Raw genomic sequence first — 25314 nt, 5'->3', positions numbered from 1 at the left:
AGGGGACATCACAAACAAGAAACCAAAATGTGGTGGAAACCACACCAAAATGATGTTCGAGGTTTTAAAAAATCTCGAAAAGATATCGAATGTTAGGGGGGTGATGTAAACTCAAGCTCAAACATATTTTGCTGATTTGTTTTTCATATCTTGCATCTCGTAATGTGTTTCGTCTTTATTTTTTGCATGGCAGTAGGACATCATCCTTTTAACATCCAGTATTTTTTCAAGTTTTTCTCAAAAACTTTCGAATGTGGTTTCCACGAAGTATTCTTTGAATGTTGATTTTCATGTGTTATTCTCGCCCTTCGTCCCTTGTAACCTGAGGCGTCGGCGCTTCAATTTGCAATGCAGATGGTGGCCCAAATTCACAACTTGCCTATTATTACCTTCATCTCAAAAAGGTTATTTTAGATTTATCTAGATACAGTGTTTGACAAGTAATTCAGGACCAAGGGAGTACTTTCTACACAGGCAGCCTCACACTACTTGCCTACTACTTTCTACACAGGCAGCCTCACACTTGCCCACGCCGCAACCTCATTCTCTACCCTGGGCATTGGGACATTTGAGGTCAACTAACAGGTTTCTTTGCTGCAACATCTCCAGATTAACACCCAGGTGCTCCATATCTCTACGAACCTTAACAGGGAAGCACACACATGTGCATCCAATGTTTATAACTTGAAATTAATGTGAGTACAATAGTGAGATGTAGCACAGCGCACAGAGATGTCATATGCTCTTATAGGCAATCTAAATGTAAAAGATTTCCAAATCCTCCCATGTAAACTATTCTTGATGGTAATATATTCCACTTTCGCCTCCCCTTGTTCAAATAATAAAATAAATAATGGAACATATCATCAGCACATTACTGAGGGCATCAAACATACAAGCATCAAGATGCAAGAAAGAAAGGCTCTTGATTAATGAATTAATCACAAAATACCCCAATTTTGTTGTTAGGGTTGCTAACAAGAAAATATGGGGGGGGGGGGGGGGGGGGGAGGGAGTATACTTGAATGGTAGATAAAACATAAATGTTGCTGCAACTCTTTTTTCTTTGAGAGCGATGCTGCAACTTTTAATGGAGCAATGGATTATGAACATCCATAAAGGAGACCAAAACCATTAGCATCTACTCCCTCCGTTCCCAAATACAAGTCTTTTTAGAGATTCCAACAAGTGACTACATACGGAGCAAAATGAGTGAATCTACACTCTAAAATATGTTCTACATACATCTGTATGTTGTAGTCCATTTGAAATGTTTAAAAAGACTTATATTTAGGAACGGAGGGAGTACACAACAGCAAAACAGGATAGATTACTACAAACACAATACCTTGAAACAACTCTTGATAAGTGGTGTTATCAAGTTAATAATTCTACAGTCAAATATGTTCATTGTCACATTCCAAGATTCTGACAGGCATCACTGACAAGTGATAAGCACAATATAATTGCACTTATGAGCTTAGATTGCTCTATAGGTGTGCTTTTGTGCTGAAGACAATGATACCAATTTAATGGAGATCAATAATATAATGTAATCAGCAGTTTGACAATGATTGCCCTTCCCGAAAGAAGGGCATGGGTCTAAATGGTCTTCATATTAGGAGGCATCATTATGTTGGTAAGTCGCAAGCAGCCATTTGATTCTTTGATTTCACCTGTCCAAGCATCTCAGCTACTGTCTTGCAGCGACATTGTTTGCCAGGACGAATGACATCCCCATAGACTGCCATCTCGATTACATCAAGCTCCTTGTCTGACCAAGATGGAAGAAACGCTAGCAAATCAGGCCAAGTTTGCATGATATGAAACTGGAAGAGATGTTTATGCATGCCAAATAATTTAGATGAAGAAAGTTGCACAATAGGGGATTCTGGCTTGATTTCTCAACTTAGATTGTTATGATTTTATATAACGGAGGACAAAAAAGAATAGGTCAAAAATAGTCTGTTGCATACTTACCAGATTCATGATTCATCCGGGTCGCGATTCAAATTCGCTGGATCCTACAAATTGGATCCACTTGTGGCATCTAGCGCGTAGGGCATGGAGTGCCCTGCGATAGTGTGGAGTGTGACTGCTGCCGGCACAGCGAGCACTCACATGGCGGGCCAGCACCTCGGCAGCACTGCTCGCGGATTTGCCTCATGGACACCGGCGATCGAGTGGCAAGCAGCGTCGTGGACTTCGCCCACCGTACATCAAGCTCGAGCTGTAAAAACGACTGCACGGCTCCTCTCTTCTTCCTCCTCACACCATGCCTCTCTACTATTTCTTCAGTATGGAGGAGCTTGAGCCGAGGTCTTTTGGTGAAGCCGCGATCCTGGTGCTGTTCCGGCTGCTCCTAGCGGCGATGTTGGCGGCGTTGATCGGCTCGTTGTTGCTCCTGTGGGCGATGGTCCACGATGAGCGTCGTGATGCGGCTGCTCGTGTAGTGGCGGCGGTGACGGCGATCACGAAGACTAGGTATCGTGTTGGGTACGAGTTTAAACTAGCGTGGTTGTAGTGGCGGCGGCGGCGACAGCGATCACGAGGAGTCGAGGACCTAGGTACCGGTGTCGGGTACAAGTTTAAACTTTAAACTAGTGTGGCTGTAGTGGGCTCCGTAGAAATAAACCTGCGGTTTTTCTTTTGAAAATCATAGTGTAGTTCTAGCGACGTGCCAAATGAAGTCTGTAAGGATGTGTGTGCGTGGTGTCAGCACTTGGTGCATCTTGTAGTGTTGATGTGGCTGTGAGCTGGATGCCAAGGTAGCACGTGAATTAAATTTATGTTAAAAAAATTGTGCTAGTGGGTATATGTAGTCCTGGTATACATATACCTACACTGACTTGCATTTTGGTGTTAATTTCCAAGGTGTTTTATTGTCGTAATGTATGTGTTTTGTTGGGTTTTAAAACTTTGCAAAGACACTCACCGCCAGCCCTACTAAGTGTTTCTGCTTAACAGAGAGGCAGATGAACAAAACTACAAAAACAACTAGCAAACAAACACAAAATTAAAATAGCACAAGGAAAACAAACAAAGACACGCCAACCACGAACTACTACTACACGCACACTTAGGCCTCCTTTGGTTTGTAGGAATCTCATAGGATTTCTATAGGATAGGATTTGTATAGGAAAATTTCCTTTGAAGCCCTCTGGTTTGTAGGAATGGATTCCTATTCCTATGTAGGATAGGAATCAATCCTTCACATTTTGGAGGAAAAAAAACATTAGCTAAGACTCAATGGAAAAATTCCTATCCTATGCATCAAATGACATCTCTTTCTCTATAGGAATTGAGATACATGTCATCTCACTTCCTATGATTTTCCTATTCCTATGACATTCCTATCCTATGAACCAAAGGAGGCCTTAACTGTACTGCCCTCTTCGAACTTGCGGCTTCACTGCCTAACTGATGTTGACGGCGCAACTGAGATGCTCGTTTCCAACTTCCACTTGCTCTGCCCAAGGCCTGGGCCACTGGTTGGCCTAATCCATCTGGGATTTACATGGGGTGCACAGACTGAGGTGCTTCCCGTAGTTGGGCCTTTCCGAAAGTCTGGGTCCAACGACTTGGGGTTCATGGGGCTCTGAGCTAGCAGGGTCCTGACTGCCAGCGCTCCATGCAGGTAGAAAACTTACTAACTGCGGGGAAGGTACTGGGTTTGCAGGCTCCGGGTAACGCGTGAAGTGTTTTTTTTTGTGGTAACGCGTGAAGTGTTGCGGGGAGTCCTGGTTGCCCCTGGAGGTCTTGGGTGGTGGCATCGCTTGCGGCTGTCAGCTGGGCATAGGTCTGGTGTAGCAGTACTCCTTGGGCGTGGATGTGCGGATCATCTGGACAATTGCGGGGTCTTCTTCCTTGGAGGGGCGGGGATAGGTGAGCTCTTTGTCCATACCTATCGCATGGGGAAAGTAGCAGTAACCTCTCATTGCTCCGAGCTTGGGGGAGATGGTGCGGAGTCTGGTGACAGCTTCTTCGGCAGTTGCTTGAATGGCCAGCCTTGCTGTGGGAATGGTTGCTCCTTGGTAGATGAGAGGCTTCCCATCTTTCAATGTGCCGGGGCACACATACACCTCTATGGTAAATATTTGGGTGAGGAGGTGTGGCGTCGACTTGTAGACCAGGTAGTAGAGGCAGATACTGCACTCTTTGAGCCGGGCAATCATGTCCCAAAGGAGGACAAGAAAGCCGACTTGGTCGCTCGCAGTAGAGCGACCTTCCAGGGTGACCTTCTCGGATGAACTGGACATGGCTTGAGTGGGTGGTGGTTCTGGATCTTGGCATTATATATAGGCAGGACTGGGTTATATATAGGCAGGACTGGGTTGCTCTAGGATCACTCGACGCACTCTCCTACTGGAAAAGTCACGCTGGGACAGTTGGGTAGGTTTGGGTCACGTCCTACGATGGTCATTTGTTAGCTGATAGGACCCATGAGAGATGAGGATAAGACACTGGATCCCCTTGGTTTGTTGTCGGTTGGCAGGAACATCATCCTAAGCTAGCGTCCCTACTGCAAGCCTAGCGCTCTGATACCATGTTCTGAGGCACCCCGACATGCGTCGGACAAATGTCTGCATGTGCCGGCCCAAGACAGGTCCCGACACGCACCAAATTCACGATATAGTGCTCCAAACACAACTTTATTAATAATACAAAGTATACAACACGATTACAAGAGTCTTAAGTCATATAACTCCATGACAGAGCTATTCGACAGCGGAAGAAATAAACGGCAGCGGAAGACTGTTGAATACGTCGGCGGCTTGGTTGGGCTTCACAACACACAGGACTAGCCGGGGCGACCCTTTAGCTTACTCCTCTTCTCCAGAATTTGGCCACGTGCAAGGCCAGGTAAGTACATTGAATGTACTTGCAAGACAGCTAATTACATAGCAATCAAATAAACAAGTAACAAAGCTTAAGCAAAAAATAACACTATTATCCAGACAAACACACAAATAAACTTACCGCTACACTAGAAAGCAAAAACACCTTTACCTTCCGTGAGGGGTGAAGACATGTGAGTTGTTCCATCAATCAACTCACTGCCCCTTGTGGGCTACCCCTGACTCACAGACTCCTCGTGAGCAGGTCAGACAACACTGTGACCTTTTCAGGTCCTCACAATCCAACTTACTATGACAACGATACGACCTTACACCATAGGTACTATTACTAAAGTCTTTCCTCAAACTTGATCGTTTCTAAATTGAACTTTGACATAATTCAAGTGGTCATAACTCAACTCATCGCAATCCACGTGGCCTTACATTAAAGTCATCGAACTCCAATTGGCCACATCTTTCATCTTAAACTTTTCCAAGTTACCCTTATAATCCCGGTGGCCTTATATTAAAGTTATTGAAATCCAATTGGCCAAACACTTCGTCTCAAACCAAAACTAAATACTTTTCCCAGATTACCAAAACTCCTGTTCTGCGACTCCTTCCTTTGTGAACTCTTGCTTTAGTTGTTATTAATGAAATAGTGGATTAAACCTGAACTCGTCCTTGACCGCGAACACGGCTATTCGAATAGATTTTTAACACTCTGCAGAGGTTGTAGATTTTTCCCATACCACGGACAAACATGATATACAACATGGCCCTCCTACCGTATCACCGACATCCCACAGGGTAATCCTGGGACGAGGGAAACTGGACCCGACCACCCTGTGGCACAACTCATCCACTCTAGGATTCAACCATTTATAACTCGCGCTCAAACCATCCCAGGCCCTCTAAGCTTTGAACGTCAATCTCCCCTGTCGAGGAGATACTGACCGTCGAACTCCCCTCTTTGGCGACACGCATAAGAGACATAACTGCAACCCAGGCTAGGGCCTTCCCATAAAGGCAAATATGGTTGCATGATTTAGTTCAACTAGTACAAATGCCCGTGCGTTGCAACGGGCAAAAAAACGCAAAACTTGATTCGTGTGCATTACGCGCCATTTCTCATATCTAGTTCTGATAAACATCGGTGATAAGGATACATTGTTATCACTTTTCGGAGCATGAATGTGGACGTGAAGAAGCTACCCTAACATCCTTCATCCGATGGAAGAGTAGTGGTGCATGTACATGGAATAATCTGTAAATCGGTTTTATTTTTTGCTTTTTGGAAAACCAAACTATTCCTTTTTTTTCCTTTCTATTAAATTGAATATTTTTTGATTTTTTTATTTATTTTACTAGAATTAGAACATGTTTTGAAGCCGAACACTTTTTGAACACATGATTCTTAAAACAAAATTGTGATTTTTTTTATAATTTTGTGAACAATTTTAAATGTATTTAAAAAATATCGGAACATTCTTTTCAAAATTTTGAGTATTTTTTAAAAGCATGAACTTGTTAAAAATGCGAATATCTTTGAAAATCAAGAACAATTTGAAACTCTCTTTATCTTGAAAAACACACACGCTCAGTGTTCACAATTATACACGGATGGGCTAGATGGAGAAGTGCTGATAGGATCCAACTTATGTGGGGCCGGATGGGCCAGCGTGGCCAAATCTGACGTGGCATGCACGTCCAAACGTTCCAAAGCCCCCTAGATATAGGTTGGATATGGAGAGTGTCCGTCAGTCCGGGTGTTTGGACCAGAAATGGGGTACCCAATTGGGTGACATTTTTTGGTCCGAAGACCCGCGGACGGGTATGAGAGGTCCGGGCTGTAGATGGTCTTATAATTCCTGTCTTGTTTTTTGCACACTTTGCTTTCCACTCCCCAAACAAGTATTTCACGAATTGTAGGCTGCCTAAAAGAAATAGAATGTAGGCTCTTTCTCTAAAAAAAACACGTGCACTTTGGAGAGACGCACACACACCTAAAAAACTTTACTCTGCACCCCCTAATTTAGCCCACATAAACTTGTACGCGGCCATGGGCAAACAAAGAGTATATTTGTGGAACACTTCAGTCTTAATATCCCACGAGCAGCCAGCATAACCACATACGGAGAAATAACAGACGTAGGAGCCAGCGTGAACCGAGTGCTCAGAGTAGTGTTTTTCCCCGGCCTCCTTCCTCGTATTCTCCGCCTGTCTCTCCAAGCTTCCTCCTTTTCTCTTCCTCCGCTGGCCTCTCGCTCCTCCCCCTCCCTCTCCCTCCCCCTTGCTAGTTAGTAGGTCGCAAGCCTAGCGCACGAGGCGCTCGCCGGGGCATGGAGGCGTCTGCAGCCTAGCTTCTCTACCCGCTGCTCCATCATGGGTGTCATGGTTCTTGGTGTCCCCCTCTTCGGTGCTGCAGGTTCTAAAAATAATTCCCCCTCCTTATAATCCGTTTGGATCAGCTCTTTTCCCCTCTTCAATGGCTTGCCGCAGGAGCCGGTGGATTTGTTTGTCTTCTTTCTGCCTAAAATAAATCCCCTGCTATCTCTCTGCTTGATCTACTCAAAGCTCACCGGTCTGGTCTCGATTTGGATTGAGTACGACGCGCTCGTGACCCGCTGCGCTCTTGCTCCCTCCAGGTGCTACGCCCCGATCTGCGTTCAATCCTTATTTATTCTTATTCCTTCTCTGTTTTCTTCACCGGCAGCCGGCCTGTTTATTCAAGGGGTCGTCCGCCGATTGTGCTATTTCGCAGGTTTTCATCTGTTTTCTTCACGGGCCGCTCCCTCTTCCCCTGTGTAAGGGTTATAATTCGTTCGTTCTATTCCCTTCCTCTCGGCTTGTTGATTACCAGCGCCATGGCCGCCTCCCTCCCCCGCACATATTTGCCAGCTGCCATTCACACAAGCACATAGAGAGGAGAGAGAGCCCCCGCGCGCCGCGCATCTGCTTCCTCCCCGCCGCTGCTGCCCTTTGCCGTCCGCGCCAGATTAACTCTGGTGCTGCCATCTCCGTCCCCTGCCTCACTCCACCTTTTCCCGACACGACCACGACCACGGGATCTCGCGGCCTGATGACGAAAGAGGCCGGGGATGGAGGCAGGTTGCGACACGTCCGCCGACCGCCGCGAAGCCTCCTGCAGCACACTCGCCCACGAGCCCACCCGGAGCTGTCGCCGTCGTGAAGGGCGTCGCCCCGCCGTGCTTGAGGAAGCGTCTGGATAAGATAGAAGAAAGGATCGCGGGCTGAATTCTTACAAACATAGGGCTACTTTTGTAAAAATGAATAGTTTTCTCAGATTCACTTAAACAGGGACTGCGGGTTGATTTGTGAGAAACAGAGGGGTTTTTTTGCAAAATTGCTGACGACGTACGACCAGAAACCCAATTTTCTTTATTATTAGGTAAAGATTTTGTGGCACCGTGACTTAATGTTGTTAACGAAGGAGGAGGTGTGCGAGACAAAATGACTTTACCCTCCGTCGTGTTCACAGTTTTATCCAACTTGACCGACAATCAAGACACAACAACAACAAACCGATAGTACGATAGTATATTAGCATCAAGCAACGAAAGTAAACCACGGTGCTCCTCGGTCGTCGGCGGTTCCAATGCTTCTCTCGCTCCTAGGCTCCATCGATGATGGCGTCGGCTTCCTCTTGCTCCTCTGAACTCCCTCGTCCTCTCAATTTCTCTCGTGCTGGTCTAGGGGTGTGGCTTGGGGTGGTGGTCGTGCGCGGCGACGCCAACGGAATTCGAGCGCGAGGATGGCCGGCAGCTCAAACCCGAGGCTTGGGTAGTGCTAGGGGAATAGAGGGAATGAGGTGCGAGTCAAGAGGGCCATGGAGGGCTCTATTTATAGTTGGCCGAGGGCTTGGACACCACAGCGGCAATGGCAGCTGGTTTATCGGGGTCCAGGGTGGCGCTTGGCCAGCTCTGCGGCCACGGGCGGCGTCACGACGCGGTTTGGTAGGCGCCTAGGTGCGCTACACGTAAGGGGGGCCTGGACGACGCGTCCGGCCAATCCAGAGGGTCAAGTGGGCAGCTGGGTGGTCCGGGCGACGGGGCCGCCGGCGATGGTGGGGGCTTGCCTTCACGCCAAGTCTTCTAGAAGGTCAAGGGGGCCTAGGGAGGGCGTTGAACATCAAACGCATGGCCATGGCAGCTGGACGGCGAGGGGGTGCACTGGATCTAGCCAGAGCACGAGTTTGGCATGCTCTGCCTGTTGTCACCAGTGGGCCACAGGGGGCCAAACTATGTCTAGGGGGTCTGTTAGTGTTCAGTGAGTGTGGGTGTGTGCTCTAAGTTGTCCCAGGATGAATTAGTGCTGGAATCCTTCATCCTTTCCATTTGGGCAGCAAGGTGTTTGTGTTGGTGTGTTGGTTTCTGTGTGATCTACTGTGAAGCAAGTTGTGAAATTTTGGAGAGAATATTGTGGTGCTAGGGTGACTATTTCCTCCAAGACTCAGCCTCCGAAGATTTGCCTAGCTAACACTTCCTTCACAACCTTATAGTTAGGGCAAAAACTTGCCCCTTGCCCTGTGCTTTGGTGTGGCTGAGAATGGCCAAGTGTGTGGTGTATTTTGGTCATGTGTCACTACTAGGTGCTGCCCAAATTATTTGGGAATTTTCAATGCTACCAAAATGGTAGTTCCTTTATAACAGAAACCAAGAGCATGGCTTTACCAATTAAGGCAAGACCTCGTCTTGCCCTAATTGAGCCAATATTTTTACCAGGGTCTACTATAGGCACAAAGATCATCTCCAATTAATTTCATTCTTTCCGAAGGTGCCTAAATATTTTTCTGGATTTATTTCCCCAACTGGCAAAAACTTGAATTGTCTCTAGAAAATAAATACTGCTTTTGGCATGGCAATATTGGTTCACTCCTTTGATCCATAGGAATTGGAGAGTCTTTTCAAACCTTGGGGTAAACTGGCTCAAATGGCGCTCCCACCTCCCACCACGGCGCTGACCTCACCACCGGCGATCTCCATCCTCCACCACTGATCTGTGGATCCCTTCCGATCATCATCTCCGGCGTCTCTTCTGGATCAAGGCAATACCCATCTTCTATGGGTTCCTTTGGTGGATCTACCCTTGTCTTGGATTTCTCCAAGGGTAGGGTTTTCTCTGATGAGGTTTTCAGATCTACTGGTCAAACCATCCATCCGATGGGACGAAGGAGAGCTTTCACATTGATTGTGTCCTTTAGCCGCCATGCTTTCCGGTTGTCGGAGGATTCTGTGGCGGCAGCTCTGGAAGCTGCGATTGGTGGATCGGCCATCGATCTTCGGGTTCTTCATGTCAAGGACAAGGTTTTTTCTTTCCAAGTCTCATGCAAGCAAGTTGGCTTTATTATTATGGATCTGCGTTCATTTGCTTGCGATCTGTTTAAATGTTATTTCAATCTTTGGGGCAATGGAGGGCCTAATTGGGTTCGGGAACTTAAGATCTGGCGTAAGGAATGTGATGCTGAGTGGATTTTGATTAGTCCTACCAAACGTAGATCTTCTTTAGATTTATTGGCCATGCATAAGCCTCCGGTTAGATCTTCTCTTAAGTCAGCTAGCACTGTTCGGAAGAAATTATCTTTTGCCACGTTTGAACATTATTCTGCTTGCAAAGGTTATAGATATCCTGCTTCTCAAAACTGCATTGATACTATCATGGATGGGGGATATGATCTATCTGCTCATGAGCGCGTTGTTATTCGACAAGCGCCCCCTCCTGACTTGCATTGGACGGTGGCTCGCCCACCTATCGTGTTTGGTACAGTCGACCCGTTGCTGGAGTTGCACGGGTCGACCACGTCGCCCACACTTGATCTGGTACCTGTGGATCCGCAGCCCGTGGTTTCTGGTAATCTATCTGCACGATTTGCGGAAGTGGGAATTTCTCCAGTTCAAAATGGTAGCTTGGGATCTGGCCCATCTCTTTCGGATGCACACCAGGCTGGCCCAGTGTCTTAGGATTTTTCTGTTGGGCCAATTTCTGGTTCTGTTGCTGTTGGGCCTGCCTCGTCTCAGAATACCCCAGTTTCTGATAGGCTGGATGCACCTATTGACCCAAGCCCAGCGGCCCTCCCGCAGGAAATACCCACCACGCAAGAAGCTGCACAACAATTTGAAGCCATGGTCGATGACATGGTGGACCGTGTTTTAACCTGTACCCTATGTTCTCAGAGGGGCCACCTTGCAGCCTCTTGTGGAATGCGAGCGGTCTGCTCGGCTTGCTCCCGCACGGGTCACTCTAGCAAGGATTGTAATGATTTCGCGCGCACCAATGGATTGGTTTGGAGACCAATTTCTCTGCAACAAAGCACGAGTATATCGGAAAACCCTGCCGGTCAGGGGAAGGGTGCCGGAGTTATTGGGATAGCTTGCCCAGTCATATCATCGCCGCCCACATTGCGCCAATCCCCCCCTCTTCCTCCCAAAGAAAACCCCATCCCCTCCCCGTTGCGGCCGGCCATGGCGAACTTTGAGCTTGATCCACAGCGCTTTGTGTCGGCAGGCCATCACATCATTGATGGCGGGGACAGGCGTCTTCCACGCACCTTCTTCACGCCTGCGGCTCGTCCTCCTCGCCGCCATGAAGATTACATGGTCGTTGAGGTCATGCCTGCTCCGGAGGGACCGCTCGGGCCGGTCAGGGAAGAGATTGTTCGGTTCTTTCAAAACAGAGGTACTCTGGTTCGCTCCGCTCAGCCTTGGTTCCATGGGGTTGGGTTATTTCAAGTCAGGGATCCATCTGTCAGATATACGTTGATTCAGCATGCCCCATTTCCTCTGGGTGATGATCATTTTGTTAGATTTATGAAGCATGATGAGGGAGAGAACTTTAAGGGGAGTCATGGTTTCCGTAAGGGTTGGCTTATGTTCATTGGTATTCCTCTTGATTATCGCAATACGGAGTTCATACCACAGGCGGTAGGCACTTTTGGGAAATTTCACTCTTGGGATAGTGAGGATCCATATTTGGTTCGTACTCCTCTAGTGGAGGCTAGTTTTCCGGACACACCACGGGTGCCACGTGATGTGGTCTTTGGAGATTATGCATAATGGGGAGGAGCTCAGGTTTCTTGGATAGCGGCTTGCTATGTGCTAGGTGCTGACTTCGCTGACCAGATGCCAAACGATGAAGATCCAATGCCTCTGGATGGTAATCCTCACCCATTACCTGGAAACCTGCTGCAAGACAATCTGTTGTTTGTTCTTCCGCCATATCCAATGCTGGGATGGAACGATGCGCCAGTGGCCCCTCCACCGCCTCCAGAAAATAACATCGGGGATGCAGGATGGGGAAATGCAAACTGGGGAGACAATGAGGATGACCTTCAGCAGCCACCACAGCCTGCAGTGCCGGAGCAGGACCAGGTTTCTATTGTCATTGATCAGCCAGAGGGCTCTGGGTCTGTGGAACAGCATGTGGAAGTTCAGTTTGATGAGCAACATCAGTTTCAGCTTGAGCAACAGTTACAGGACAATGTGCAGCCGGCTGTTTTGGAAAACCCTTTGGCAATTGTACCATATCAACCTCCTGTCATTCATCAGCATCAGATCTTCATTGGCATGGCGAGGATTGTGGCTGGGCCACCGCTTCCTCCTGAGATGATCTGGAAGAGATCTTTTGAAAATCTGCTGCCTGAATTTGCTGTCAAGGAAGTGCCTAGACCTATCTTCTTTAAGCCACTTGGAACAGTGACATACTCCAAGCGCACGTGGACCATTGCTTTTGATGATTCTCAGAAGATGTCTTTATTGGTGCCAAGCTTGCCCAGCAATCTGACTCTAAGGAAATCTATTGTGGCTAAACGCCCAGTTGCCAGAGCTCTTTTCGGAGGTTCACCTGAGGAGGTTCTCAGTGCTAATGATGATGCTGTGTCTGAAGAGGTGTTTCCTGAAGATGTTGTGTCTAGTAGCATGGAGGAGAACTCTTTTTCCTCTTCTGTGGTTTTTTCTGCTGACTCGCAGGCCAATGAAAAGAAACAGACAAGAAGAAGGAAGACCGTTGCCCCGTTAGTGGATACTTCTGTACGGAGATGTACAAGAAGCGCGGCAAAACTGGATGGGTTTAAGCCTGTGAGTTTTGAACAACTTTCCCTCCAGCCCACTAAAAGGCGTCCCCGGTCCAAGCCCATTGAACTGAAGGCCCAGCCCAATCCTGACGACGCTGGCGATAATGGCAAGTCTGAAGTTGTTCCTCCATCCACACCTCTCAACGTGCTGCAAACAATTGGAGCGGAGCTGGAGATCGACCCCAACCTGCTGTCCAAGGATAAGCTTATGGCTAATCCCAAGGACGACTCCTCCAGCGGTGTTTAAATGTTGCAGTTTAAAACTTTATCTAGGTGTAGCGAGCCTGTTAAATTTGCTGTCTTTTATGTCGTGCTAAACTCTATGCAGTGTGGTCAGAACTGGATGAATTTTGTTTCTTATGACATGGGATGTATGGCATTGTATGTCATGCTGTTTTTGCTACTTTTGCTTTTGGTTATTCCATGAATCAAATGTCTATGCGTAATTGGAAGGTGCTTTGTTGGAATGTTCGTGGTCTGAACTCTGAAACACGACAGCGTTCTGTTACAGAGAAAATTACTAAAAGTCAGTGTGCGGTTGCTTGTTTGCAAGAAACTAAGTTATCAGATTGTCCTCGTTCATTAATTAAGAGCATTTGCCCTGTGGGTTTTGATCAGTTCATTGAATCTCCCTCGAGAGGAGCCTCGGGAGGTATTCTGACAGTGTGGCGTTCAGATGTTTTTACGGGTACTTTAATTGAAGTAAAGCCTTTTGGTATTGTCATCAGTTTCACCTCGGTGCATAATAGTGATCAGTGGTTTTTAGTAAATGTTTATGGGCCTTGTCAGGGTATAATGAGGGATGCGTTTGTTAACTGGCTGTACAATCTTCAGGTGGAACCTGAGCAAAAATGGTTGTTATTGGGAGATTTTAATTTCATTAGGTCCATGGATAATCGTAATCTTCCTGGTGGAGATGTTAATGACATTTTCATCTTTAATGAGATCATTGGTCACTTAGGTCTGCTGGAACTTCCTTTAGAAGGTACTCCCTCCGTTCCTAAATATAAGTCTTTCTAGAGATTCCACTATAGACTACATACGGAGCAAAATAAGTGAACCTATACTCTAAAAAATGTCTATATACATCCGAATGTAGTCTTTATAGTGAAACCTCTAAAAGGACTTATATTTAGGAACAGAGGGAGTAGAAGATTCACCTGGTCAAACATGCAGGATGTTCCACTTCTTGAGCAATTGGACTGGTTTTTTACTTCTGCCAGTTGGATAAATCAGTATCCCATGACACAAGTTGCACCTCTTGCTAAAACTGCTTCTGATCATGTTCCTTGTGTAATATCTATCTGCACCTCAATCCCAAAAGCTCATATCTTCAGATTTGAAAACTATTGGATGCATCAACCTGGGTTCATGGACTGTGTGCATGAGGTTTGGAACAAACCTTCACATAAGACTCATATATCTGCAGTTATTATGGACAAATTGAAATCCTTGAGATTTGCACTCAAGAAATGGCAGAAGGGGCTGTCTCATATCAAACCATTGATTGAGAAGTGCAATTGGGTAATTCTGTGGTTGGATGATTTGGAGGATTGGAGGCCTCTATCCAGACCTGAATACAACTTCAGGAAGATAGTTAAGATGCATCATGAGCACCTTTTACACTTACAATTTTTATACTGGAGGAAAAGGTGCACTATCAGATATATCAAGGTGGGAGAAGAAAATTCAAAATTCTTCCAGGCCATGGCAACTGAGAGGTATAGGAAGAATTCTATTGCTAGGCTGCAACTATCTGATGGAACAGTTTCTTCAGATCATGGGGAAATGGCTAAGGAATTTTTGGAATCTTTCAAGGGCAGAATGGGAACTGTTAAGCCAATTTTGTTGGGCAATGACATTCTTTCACTTATCCCAAAAGTGCAGGGACTTGAGGTGCTCACAAAACCTTTTGAGGTGCAAGAAATTGAAAAGGTCATAAAAGAACTGCCCATTGATAAGGCTCCAGGGCCAGATGGTTTTAATGGCCTTTTTATGAAGAAATGCTAGCCTATCATATCCAGTGATTTTATTAGGCTGGTGAGGGAATTTCATGCAGGAACTGCTCATTTGGAGAATCTCAATGAAGCTTTCATTACTTTAATTCCAAAAAAACAAACACCTGAGGTTGTAGGAGATTTTAGGCCAATCTCTTTGACCAGTGTGGGACTGAAATTTCTTACTAAACTGGCAGCCAATAGGTTTCAAGATGAAATCACCAACTATGTTCATAAGAATCAGTATGGCTTTGTTAAATCAAGAACAATTCAAGATTGTATTGCTTGGACTTTTGAGTATATTCATCAATGCAACCATTCAAAGAAGCCAATCATATTGCTCAAGCCTGACTTTGAAAAAGCTTTTGACTCTATTCAGCATGAGGCAATTTTAAAAATTCTTGTGGCAAAAGGTTTTGATAGCAAATGGATCACCTGGGTTCAACAGCTATTATCATCTGCAACCTCCTCTATCTTGTTAAATGGTGTACCTGGAAAAGATTTCAAGTGCAAATGTGGTGTAAAGCAAGGAGATCCTATCTCTCCTTTGCTCTTTGTGATTGCTGCTGATCTTTTGCAGACTATGATTAATGATCTTTTGTGTAAGGGCCTGCTAACCTTGCCATTGCCAACACATGATCCTGATTATCCAGTGGTACAGTATGCTGATGATACTTTGCTGTTTGTGACTGCTGACTCAGCTCAGTTGGAGGTCCTCAAATCAGTTTTGAATTCTTTTTCTTTGGCAACTGGACTGCAAATTAACTTCCATAAGTCTTCAATGTACCCAATCAATGTGGAAGCCTCTGTTGCCTCTGCACTTGTTGCCCAGTTTAGTTGCCAGCTAGGTTCAATGCCCTTCACATATTTGGGACTTCCTGTTGGAACCACTAGGCCCAAAATTGTTGATCTGCTACCTTTAGTAGACTGCATGGAAAGAAGGCTAACTGCAAGCTCTTGGTTTCTACCACAAGGCAGTAGGTTACAACTGGTAAATTCTGTGATCCCACTGCCTATATTTTTCCTTTGTAGTCTATCTTTACCACAAGGTATCCTAAAGCAGTTAGAAAGAATTCAGAGACAGTGCCTGTGGAGGAAATATGGTCAGGAGAAGGGGCACTCTTTGGCTGCTTGGCCTCTGGTCTGCAGGCCTAAGCTGAAGGGGGGTCTTGGAATTTTGAATCTGGGACTGCAGAATGATGCTCTGCTTCTTAAGTATCTGAATAAATTCTATAATAAAGCAGATGTGCCATGGGTTCGTTTGGTGTGGGATTCATACTACTTTCAGAGAGTTCCTCATGACACTACTCTTTGTGGCTCCTTCTGGTGGAGGGACATTTGCAAATTAATGGACAAGTTTAGGGCGGTTACCTCTGTCACTGTTGGCAGAGGGGATTCTGTACTATTTTGGTCTGATCGTTGGGAGATTGACCAGTCTTGCATTCCTCTTCAAGAAAGGTTTCCAAGGCTATTCTCGTTTTGCCTGCAGAAAAATCTCTATCATGGAAGTGGTACAGGCAGGAAATTTGCAGCAAATGTTTTCTCTACCACTGTCTGAGATGGCTTTTAAGGAGTTCAATCAGTTATCAAGCATGTTAGCTGTGACTTCCTTGGACAATGGTTGTGATGATATCTGGGCTTGGAGGCATGGGAAAAAGTCTGAATACTCAGCAAAGAAGTACTATGATTTTGTTCACCAGCCAGTTCCTGCCAATCCTATTCTGAGCTGGGTTTGGAAGAGTTGCTGTACCATGACAATTAAAATGTTTGCCTGGCTGGTAATTATGGACAGAGTTAACACCAAGGATATGATTCAACGACGACATTGGAAAATTGATGATGGACCTAGTTGTGTCATGTGCCCGACTGGAGTGCTTGAGGATAGGAACCATCTTTTCTTCCAATGTAACTTCAGTATGAGAATCTGGAACTATCTGCAAGTTTCCTGGTTGGATAGCAATGATATGGTGCAAATTGCCTTACATGCCAAGGAGTTTAATAAGCCTTTTTTCTCAGAAGTGGTTTTTCTTGCATGGTGGAACATTTGGAAAGTTCGGAATGACAGGGCTTTTAGGCATGTCAACCCATCTTTTAGGCAGTGGAGGAATGGGTTTATTCATGATATTACTCTCCTTTCACACCGGATCAAGACCAGATACAAGGAAGCTCTGCTCAAGTGGATTGATTTCTTGCCTCCTTGAGGGCCACCACGGATGTATATTCATTCTTTTCTAGTTGTAGATTTTAGTGCTTTTTCTTTCTCTTTAGATTACTTTAGCCTTTCTTGTATAGCTTTTCTTTTTGTTTGTTCCTCCCCTTGAGGAACCTTGTTTTGTATCTGTTTGGTTCTTTTCTAATAAAATGATGTGGGGTGTAAGCCCTGCAGTCTTCCAAGTTAAAAAAAAACTGGCTCAACAAAGAAAGTGAAATTTCCTTTGTGTCAATTCAGAGCTAGGGTTTCAAATTCCATATGACTGGGATTTGAGCTTAGTTGGTCTTGGTTGTGCAGTGATCCAGCTGTAAGCTAGGGTGAGGGACTTTCATAACAAAGTTCAGAAGAAAAAGTTTGGACGAAAGTCAAAAATTAATAATAGCACAAAAATCAAACCACCCTAATTTTTGGGGTGTTACAGGAGTATACACCCTGTTTAAGAATTCGTCCGATTAACCAGTTAACTTGCCGATTAATCCCTACTCGTAGGGTCACCGAGTAGCCGATAAACCGATAAATCATCCATTAATTGATTAAAGGGCCGATTAACTTGCCGATTAGCCTATTAATCCCCTACTCGCCAGCCGACCGAGCAGCTACCAGTTAACGATTTCCTCAACAATGAGTATACATCTCCGGTTCGCAAACCCATTATTCAATAAACTTCAGAAGCAAATGGCCACAGAAAATCCCGCAACACAAACGGGAAAAGGAAAAATTATGTTGGTTGGCCCATCAACCCAAATAGGCCTCCCGCTTGGCCTGCTTCTACCCCCCTCCCCCCTACTCGTCCAGGCAATCACCTCGAGGGAAGGACGACACTGCTGCTCCACACTCCCTTCTGCTAGCTTCCCTCTGCCGGATGATGCCACTGCCTCCCAACATTACTCTCTCCTATGGTCCCCTCCTGCTCATACTCCTGATAGATGGAGAGGAGCCTGTCCTCTGTGCATGTATCCGCAATGAGCAGGAGGAGCTATTGTTGCATGACAATGACTGGCCGGCCAACTGGATCTTGGCCAGCATCACTGTTCTCACACAGATGGTCCTAGCATCGGGGGAGAACGATTTCATTTTTCTGTTAGCAGATCAACGACTCGAGGTGCAGACTCGGACCAATCTGAGCGATCTCGAACCCTGATCTAGATTAATCGATCGGGGTCAGGGTTCAAAGCTCATCCGAGTGAATCAAGTAACTATGGTCTATTGGTAACTTGAATCTCCTCTAGCCAATGCGGCCAATGACAAATAATTGACACCTTGTTTGGCTACCAGGTATTGGAGCTGGAATTGAGGAACTGTAATCGGATTCCGTAAATTTAAGTGTACGGCTAACACTGGAATCGGAATCCTTGACTCAAACCACAAATCCCAGCGAACTATCCAGCAGCAGGAGTAAAATTATATCTTTAACACATCCTTTATTCATAGGCTATGTCTCTCCCACCCCAAATTCTCCTTGCAATCAGCCAATCATGTGATAGTGCTTGTACCACCCTGACCTTTTTTGTTGCGCTTCACCCTGTCCAGTGACATTTCCTATCCTTGAAAGCATCATCTTCTATGGTACTCCTCGACAACTTCAATGGAGCTCGACATTGTCATCAACGCTGGTTGGTTGACTTGCGAATTAGCATTCCATCATGTGCTTGTGATCAGGGGCAGAGACAGGACAGGGGCACGCCACGGCCCAGGTCATGCTTGGGTAGTAGCACCTAGGCTATACTACTGTAGCTACAGTGCTCAAAGACCCTGAAGCTTCATACCGGCCTGGCTTTGCCACTGGTTGTGATACCAATAGTTCCGTCGACACAAGATTGGTTACTAGTACTCACACTAGGATATGGAGGCATTTATTTCATTTGCTACTTCTACCAATTCTCTAAATTAGGGATATGTTTTGTTGTTGTTTTGTTGTAGTGCCGACTACCGAGTGCTCCATCAAGTGTGTGCACGTTTTGACCACTTTAGCTGCTAGGAGAACCCACTAGCCATCCTGCCATTCGAGAGGACTGTAATGTGCAAGAGCATTTGTTATGGCGCTGCTAGAAGGAGGGCGCGAGAGGGCCGGCCGGGGGCCTTTTGCCCACGGCCGGGCAAGATGGAAGGGATTTCCTTCTTAATTCTTGCTTGATTAGATTGATACATTTTCTCTCTTCATATAAAGGCCCATCAGGACAAGCTGCATGTCCAGGTGGGGTGTAGTGTTAGAGTACGTAATGGGCCTAATGGGCCTGGGCTGGCGGTATAGCCCGTTAGTCTTAGGATTAATTAGAGATAAGGGTCGCTTGCTTAGGGGTCAAGTAAGCCTTACTTGGGAGTCAAGTAAACCTCTTTATATAAAGAGAGGAAATGTATCAATCTAATCAAGCAAGAATTAAGAAGGAAATCCCTTCCATCTTGCCCGGCCGTGGGCAAAAGGCCCCCGGCCGGCCCTCTCGCGCCCTCCTTCTAGCAGCGCCATAACAATTTGGTATCAGCTAGCTTCAGTTCGATCATGTCTTTCTCCGTCGCGCCCTCCCCCCCCCCCCCCCGTCCTCACCCCGGAGGAGGTGTCCGGGGCGCTGCGGGACCTAACCCAGGCGGTCCAGGAGATCCGCCTGTTCTTGGCCGGGTCCTACGGGCCGCACCCGGCTGCGCCGCCACCGCGCCGCCGTGGCAGCCGCCGCACCAGGCGGCCTCCGCCGCGCTCGCCGGGCTGCTGCAGCAGCCGCAGCAGCCGCTGCAGCTGCCATCCACCACCACCACCGCCTCGCCCTGGCTGCAATGGCAGCCGCCGCTCCTAGCGGCCTCCGCCGCGCCCCGCGCTCTGCCGCAGCAGCCGCTGCAGCTGCAGCAGCCACCACCGATCAGCTCCGGCCTCGCATCGACCGCGTCGGCGGGAGTCCCGATCCACCAGATCAAGTTCCCGCCGTCGCCATCACCGCTTCCCCAGGGCGTCCCCATCCAGCAGATCAAGTTCCCGCCGTCGCCGTCACCGCTTTCGGCTTGGATCACTACCCGCCACGTGTCGGCGGTAGTGAGGCTGCAGGATGCTGCGCGCGGCCTCCTAGCGCATCGGCGTGTGCGGGAGATGCGTGATCTGCAGCTGCCGCTCCTCCCAGTTGCGCTTCGCTGCGCAAAGGACCTCGATCTCGTCCGCTGCGTCGGGGATCTTGGGCATGCTGTTTTCCCCACGGACAACGACCTCAAAGTCTGCGACATCAGCGGTTGGGGGGCGCACCCCTCCTCGCCATTCTCCATCGACAGCCCTCCACTCTTCTCTGTGCGGTGCAGACCAACAGCCGTCCGGCGGGGAGAAGGCATGGTGTCACCGACAGGAGCGCACCACGTAGCACCACTGCATTCCGCCGGCGGCCGCCGCGAGGGCGCCTCTGCTGGTCGCTCTTGCGACCACTTCCAGGTGGCCATACACATGCACTCCTTTTGTTCAGATGGTGTCCATGGGATCCAGGTGGCTGTACACGTGCACGTCCGACGTGCGGATGGTGTCCATTTTATGTTCAGGGGTCCAAAATAAAGCGTCCCAGTCCATTTTAGATTGAGAGTAATAAAACAAGCCGAGATGTAAAAGGCTTGTTTTTAGGGCTTGTTTTTAGGTGTTAGGTTTGTGTTGCATCGAGTCATGGTTATAAGTTGGTTAGGCTGCAGCTCGAGGACAAGCTGCATGTCCAGGTGGGGTGCAGTGTTAGAGTACGTAATGGGCCTAATGGGCCTGGGCTGGCGGTATAGCCCGTTAGTCTTAGGATTAATTAGAGATAAGGGTCGCTTGCTTAGGGGTCAAGTAAGCCTTACTTGGGAGTCAACCCAAGTAAGGCTTACTTGACCCCTAAGCAAGCGACCCTTATCTCTAATTAATCCTAAGACTAACGGGCTATACCGCCAGCCCAGGCCCATTACGTACTCTAACAGCATTTGACATATGAGCATGTATTTGGCTGCCTCAACAGATAGTAGTACAAGAGCTGTGTTGACTGTCACATTGACCGATACCATAACTCTGCAATGAGTATATTTAAGCATCTCCACATCAACAGTCACTGTATTTTGGCTGAAAATATCACAGAAAGGATGGAAAAACATAAACATGCATAGTGCAGTACGAGAAGTGAGGAGGAGGGTGGGCGACGGCTTTTTGCACATAAAGGAGAGACGGTATGGCCCAATGGAAAGTAGAAACTGGTGACACAGTGGATAAGCGTGGTTCAACACTCATACTTGGAGTGGTGGAAAAACTACTACCTCTTGGCAGGGATCAAGAATTGCTCCCTCACCGATAACATGCAGCGGCTAGGCATCTGGCTGCAGGCAAAGCAAAGTGGCTCGGGAAATCGGAGGGAGCATTCAACGAGAAGCGGAGCAAGCCACCGCATGGTCGATACTCGATAGATATAGTGTTTACTACAGTGATTATGAATGTAAAGCTTTGTCCTGAATTGTAGAATTTGTTTGTCAAAATGCCCCCCATGCTAGATTTTCATATTTACGTGGTAATTATTGATGGATCCCAATGACTGTAACTTGTGTGTCAAAGTCATAACCAGATTCCTGGTTTACCATTCTAGATAACATGCAAGCAATATTTGGATTTCATTTCATTTTAGAAATCCAAACCGCAGCCAAACACAAGTATTAGAGATGGAATCTATTTTTAACTAATCCCGTCCAGAAAAATGGTACTCTCTCCGTAAAGAAATATAAGAGCATCTAGATCACTAAAATAGTGATCTAAACGCTCTTATATTAGTTTACCGAGGGAGTATTTGAATTTAACTGAATTCACCAAATTCAATACACGGCTACCAAACAATGTGTGAGTGAAAACGTAAACTTGTAATTCTAAAATTCATCAAGATTATATTTGTTCATACGCAAGAGATACAAGTGAGTCCGCAACTCGCAATCATTAAGAGTCAAAAAGGTCAACACAGTTCAAAATTCAACCCTACCTTAAGTGATGATTAGCTTATATGAAAGAAATTGCTATTTCCAAAGCAAATGAACTAGGATGGGATACAAAATATGCGTTGTAGCAGCTATTGCAGACACATAAATGGGGAAAGTTTACCACAGACTAGATTATTATGTGCCAACTGCCTACTCTGATCGAACAGGTGAAATGACTGTCAAGCCAGGACAAGGCACACACACAGTCCTAATTGGAATAGAAGAAAACAACCGAAGAAACTGGTATGGTCATGCGCAAAGCAGCAAAATTATCCCATGATCAAATAAAGATAGAATACTGGAGCTGGCCTGTAACTTAAGCTTTAGAGCCTCTCTTTCTGTCAGGAACAAGCCTTATAGTGGGTAGCTGAGGACAAGCACAATATCCTCAGTCTTTGAGCCCTTATCCAAACCCAAATTGATCCATTGTGAGCCAAGGTTCATAACAGAAAAAAAAGCCAGAATATTTCCCAATCTATGTTAGTAGAAGCTGTCAGATAGTCTAACTTTCGGTCTAACTTCTGGGGCACTTCTAGATGGTTTTGCATGTTTTTCGCCTACATCACATGTTAAATTCAATCTAGACTCATTTCAAATATAGTACCAGCGTATGAACGACCAATTGATTAATTTAGAAAAGAATTAAGAACATCAGCACCCCTACACTACAGTACTACACCTAAATCAAGAATCATCACTACGAAAACATAACTCCCAGATGGTCCAGGAATATGCTATTAAACATATAACGATACTCAATTCTAGTAGACTAATAGCAATTCTGCTTCCACAGCTCACCTAATTTTCTTTCTTATAAAGAGATTATATACAGTACTTTTCGATACCCTATTACCCTCTATGTCCGATGGGAATATGTATATAAGCGATGACATAAGTGTGTCTCTGTGACACTTGCCCAATAACATTAAGCAAGTCATGTATCAGAAGTTCATCTGCCAAAAATGAAAAAACAGAGCAGGTATATTCCGTATCATTGTTGAAATGTAAGAATCAAAATATTGTTTAGCTCACCTGTGAACTTGATATCGCAGGAAAAGCCTTGCATCTCTGCCTTCTCCACCCATGCTTTATCAGACTTGGAACGGTTCACCCTAGTCTGAAGGATCTGGCAATTCTCAACAGTAGACTCCCCTCCTAAATCCAATGATCAACAGTTAAACTGAGCAGTCTATAATAACTAATGCAAGAAAATCAGAGTTTCAAAGAGAACATATTGTACCACTTCCAGGTACACTGCAAAAGGGCGGCAACAAAATATTTACAGATAAACAAGGATTAGGAAAGAGTAAAAGGTAGAAACAACAAATGATGCAAGATGTTCCTGTTTAGAACAAAGCTCATACACCTCAGGAAGTAAAAGATGCAACAATTAATCGACATATTTGGTAGCACAAGTTGTTTGGATAATTCTAACTTAAAACATTCAGACATGGGATCCTGCACAAGATATACAAACAAAGCTAGGAATCCTAATATCTTCAGTGTCATGGGAATGCTGAGACGGCTGCACAAAGGACATAAGATCATGTCGTCTTTTGTTTGCCACACATATATCAAATCAGGTCGTGTAATATTTGGTTTGGTAGGTATGTTATCCGTTGCTTTGCCTGCAGTTATTTCCAACTAATCAAATCCAAACACACATCCGATAAATTTAAGACTTGGACCCAGCTATGAGCCTATGATATATTGATATATATCGTAGAACAAAAAAATGGTAGCATCCACTGTTTCGACAACACTGTTATCAAAATCCAAACTAAATATTCATCCATTCAGATTTCGGAGCTAAATGAGCAGGTGCTTGGAAGAGTTGGATTCTAAACTCAAAGATGTATCCGCAAAAATCACCTCATATGCCCCTGAACTAAACTTACGAGTGTTCAACAAGACACTAACCTGATAAAAAACTAATCAACGTTTTGAACATGCTCGCGTGCAACAAAACATAACTGCTTACTACAAAGTAGGCGGTTTGTTTAATCCCCACCCTCTCTTTTAAGCAATAAAAAATAAGAAATGTGGTGGTTTCTGGCGGAAACAGCAAGCTGACCTTTGGAGAAGGGAATGATGTGGTCGTATTCATAGCAGAGGCAGCCGTGGCAGCTCCAGAAGCGGCGACACACCACGTTGCCAGCGGCGTCCTGCCGCCACCGCTCTGGGTGTCGCCCTGCCAGCACCGCCGCCTTCCGCCAGCACGCAGTACGGGTCTTCTCGTCAAAGGACCTTGGCCGCTCCTTCTCCTTCGATTTTGAGCCCGCCCCGCTGCTGCTCGCCTCACCGTTGTGCTCTCGATCGGATGTGGAAGGCGCCATCCAACTCGACCCCTGTAGCTTTCTCTCTAGCAATCAATTGTAGGAGACGGGTTACGGAGCGCGCCGCCGTGGACGATAGGGTTAGGGGATGCCGACGCCGCGTATGGGTGTGTGCCGGAATCGAGTGAGAGGTTTACCTTTTTTTTAGGGGTGGAATCGGGAGAGAGATGATGGAAGGAAGAGAGAGCGGTAGGGCGGGTTGGGCTGGGCCGACGGGCAGCTGACCGCGCTGGTCCAAAAAAAACTGGCGGCTGGTCCATGTAGGTTTTCCAGTTTTCCTCGAATTTTTCCAAAGAAAAAAAATCTCATTAACCTGTCTTATTTTCCTAGAAAACTTCCTATGGCATGGCAGTGCAAAGAACATAGAAATAACAAAAAATACATCTATGTTCATAGACACACGAACTAGTGCAACAGAACAACAAACGTCGCTGATGAAGAAGTATAGATCGAGAGAATCTAACCTGTAGACACAAGAACAAAGACGAACAAAGAATGGATCCAAACAGATCTATCGAAGATCAGAACCGACCAAACCCTGATATCCGCCGACACTTTTGCATGCCCTTCAACAACGTTAGATGCATCATCGAAACAGGGACTAGGCGGGGAGAAGCTTATTTCATCTTTAGATCTGCTTCCCAAAATAAAGGCACACGTGTTCTTCCAAAAAAATGAAAAGCACGGATGTGCTTCCTATTTCCATTTTTCGGGTTTTCGTTGTTTGCTTCTGATTTTTTTTGTTTCAATTTTTTTTTTATTTCCGACTTTTTCCCATTACAGGTTTTCCTTTTTTTTCTATTTCACAAAAAAAAAACCGTCAAACCTACTAGCATGGGATCTAATTTTGAAGATATTGATGCGAGAAACGCAACAATAAAAATAGTTTATAATT

The 25314-nt window shown here is 46.0% G+C and overlaps 2 protein-coding genes across 3 annotated transcripts; one reads left to right on the top strand and one right to left on the bottom strand.

The window, feature by feature from the left end:
- Positions 1-1330: 1330 nt before the first annotated feature.
- On the bottom strand, positions 1331-24579 carry LOC109765452 (uncharacterized). 2 transcript variants are annotated; one of them, XM_020324236.4, is made up of 4 exons: positions 24158-24579; positions 23116-23238; positions 16296-16407; positions 1331-1774 (listed from the first exon to the last, which is right to left on the bottom strand). In XM_020324236.4, the coding sequence occupies exons 1-3, from the start codon at positions 24417-24419 to the stop codon at positions 16301-16303; spliced, it is 492 nt and encodes a 163-aa protein (XP_020179825.1). In that variant the 5' UTR covers positions 24420-24579; the 3' UTR covers positions 1331-1774; positions 16296-16300. The 2 variants fall into 2 exon arrangements, with proteins under 2 accessions (XP_020179825.1, XP_020179824.1); XM_020324235.4 differs by lacking the exon at positions 16296-16407 and having other exon boundaries at positions 24158-24574.
- On the top strand, positions 1982-15685 carry LOC141025644 (uncharacterized). The gene is made up of 2 exons (XM_073501538.1): positions 1982-6795; positions 6833-15685. Exon 2 carries the CDS (start codon positions 11978-11980, stop codon positions 13172-13174), a length of 1197 nt encoding a protein of 398 aa, XP_073357639.1. The 5' UTR covers positions 1982-6795; positions 6833-11977; the 3' UTR covers positions 13175-15685.
- Positions 24580-25314: the final 735 nt, after the last annotated feature.

This window comes from Aegilops tauschii, chromosome 6 (genome assembly GCF_002575655.3).
Source record: "Aegilops tauschii subsp. strangulata cultivar AL8/78 chromosome 6, Aet v6.0, whole genome shotgun sequence".
NCBI classification, from domain to species: domain Eukaryota; kingdom Viridiplantae; phylum Streptophyta; class Magnoliopsida; order Poales; family Poaceae; genus Aegilops; species Aegilops tauschii.
This window is presented reverse-complemented; position numbering and strand designations above follow the sequence as displayed.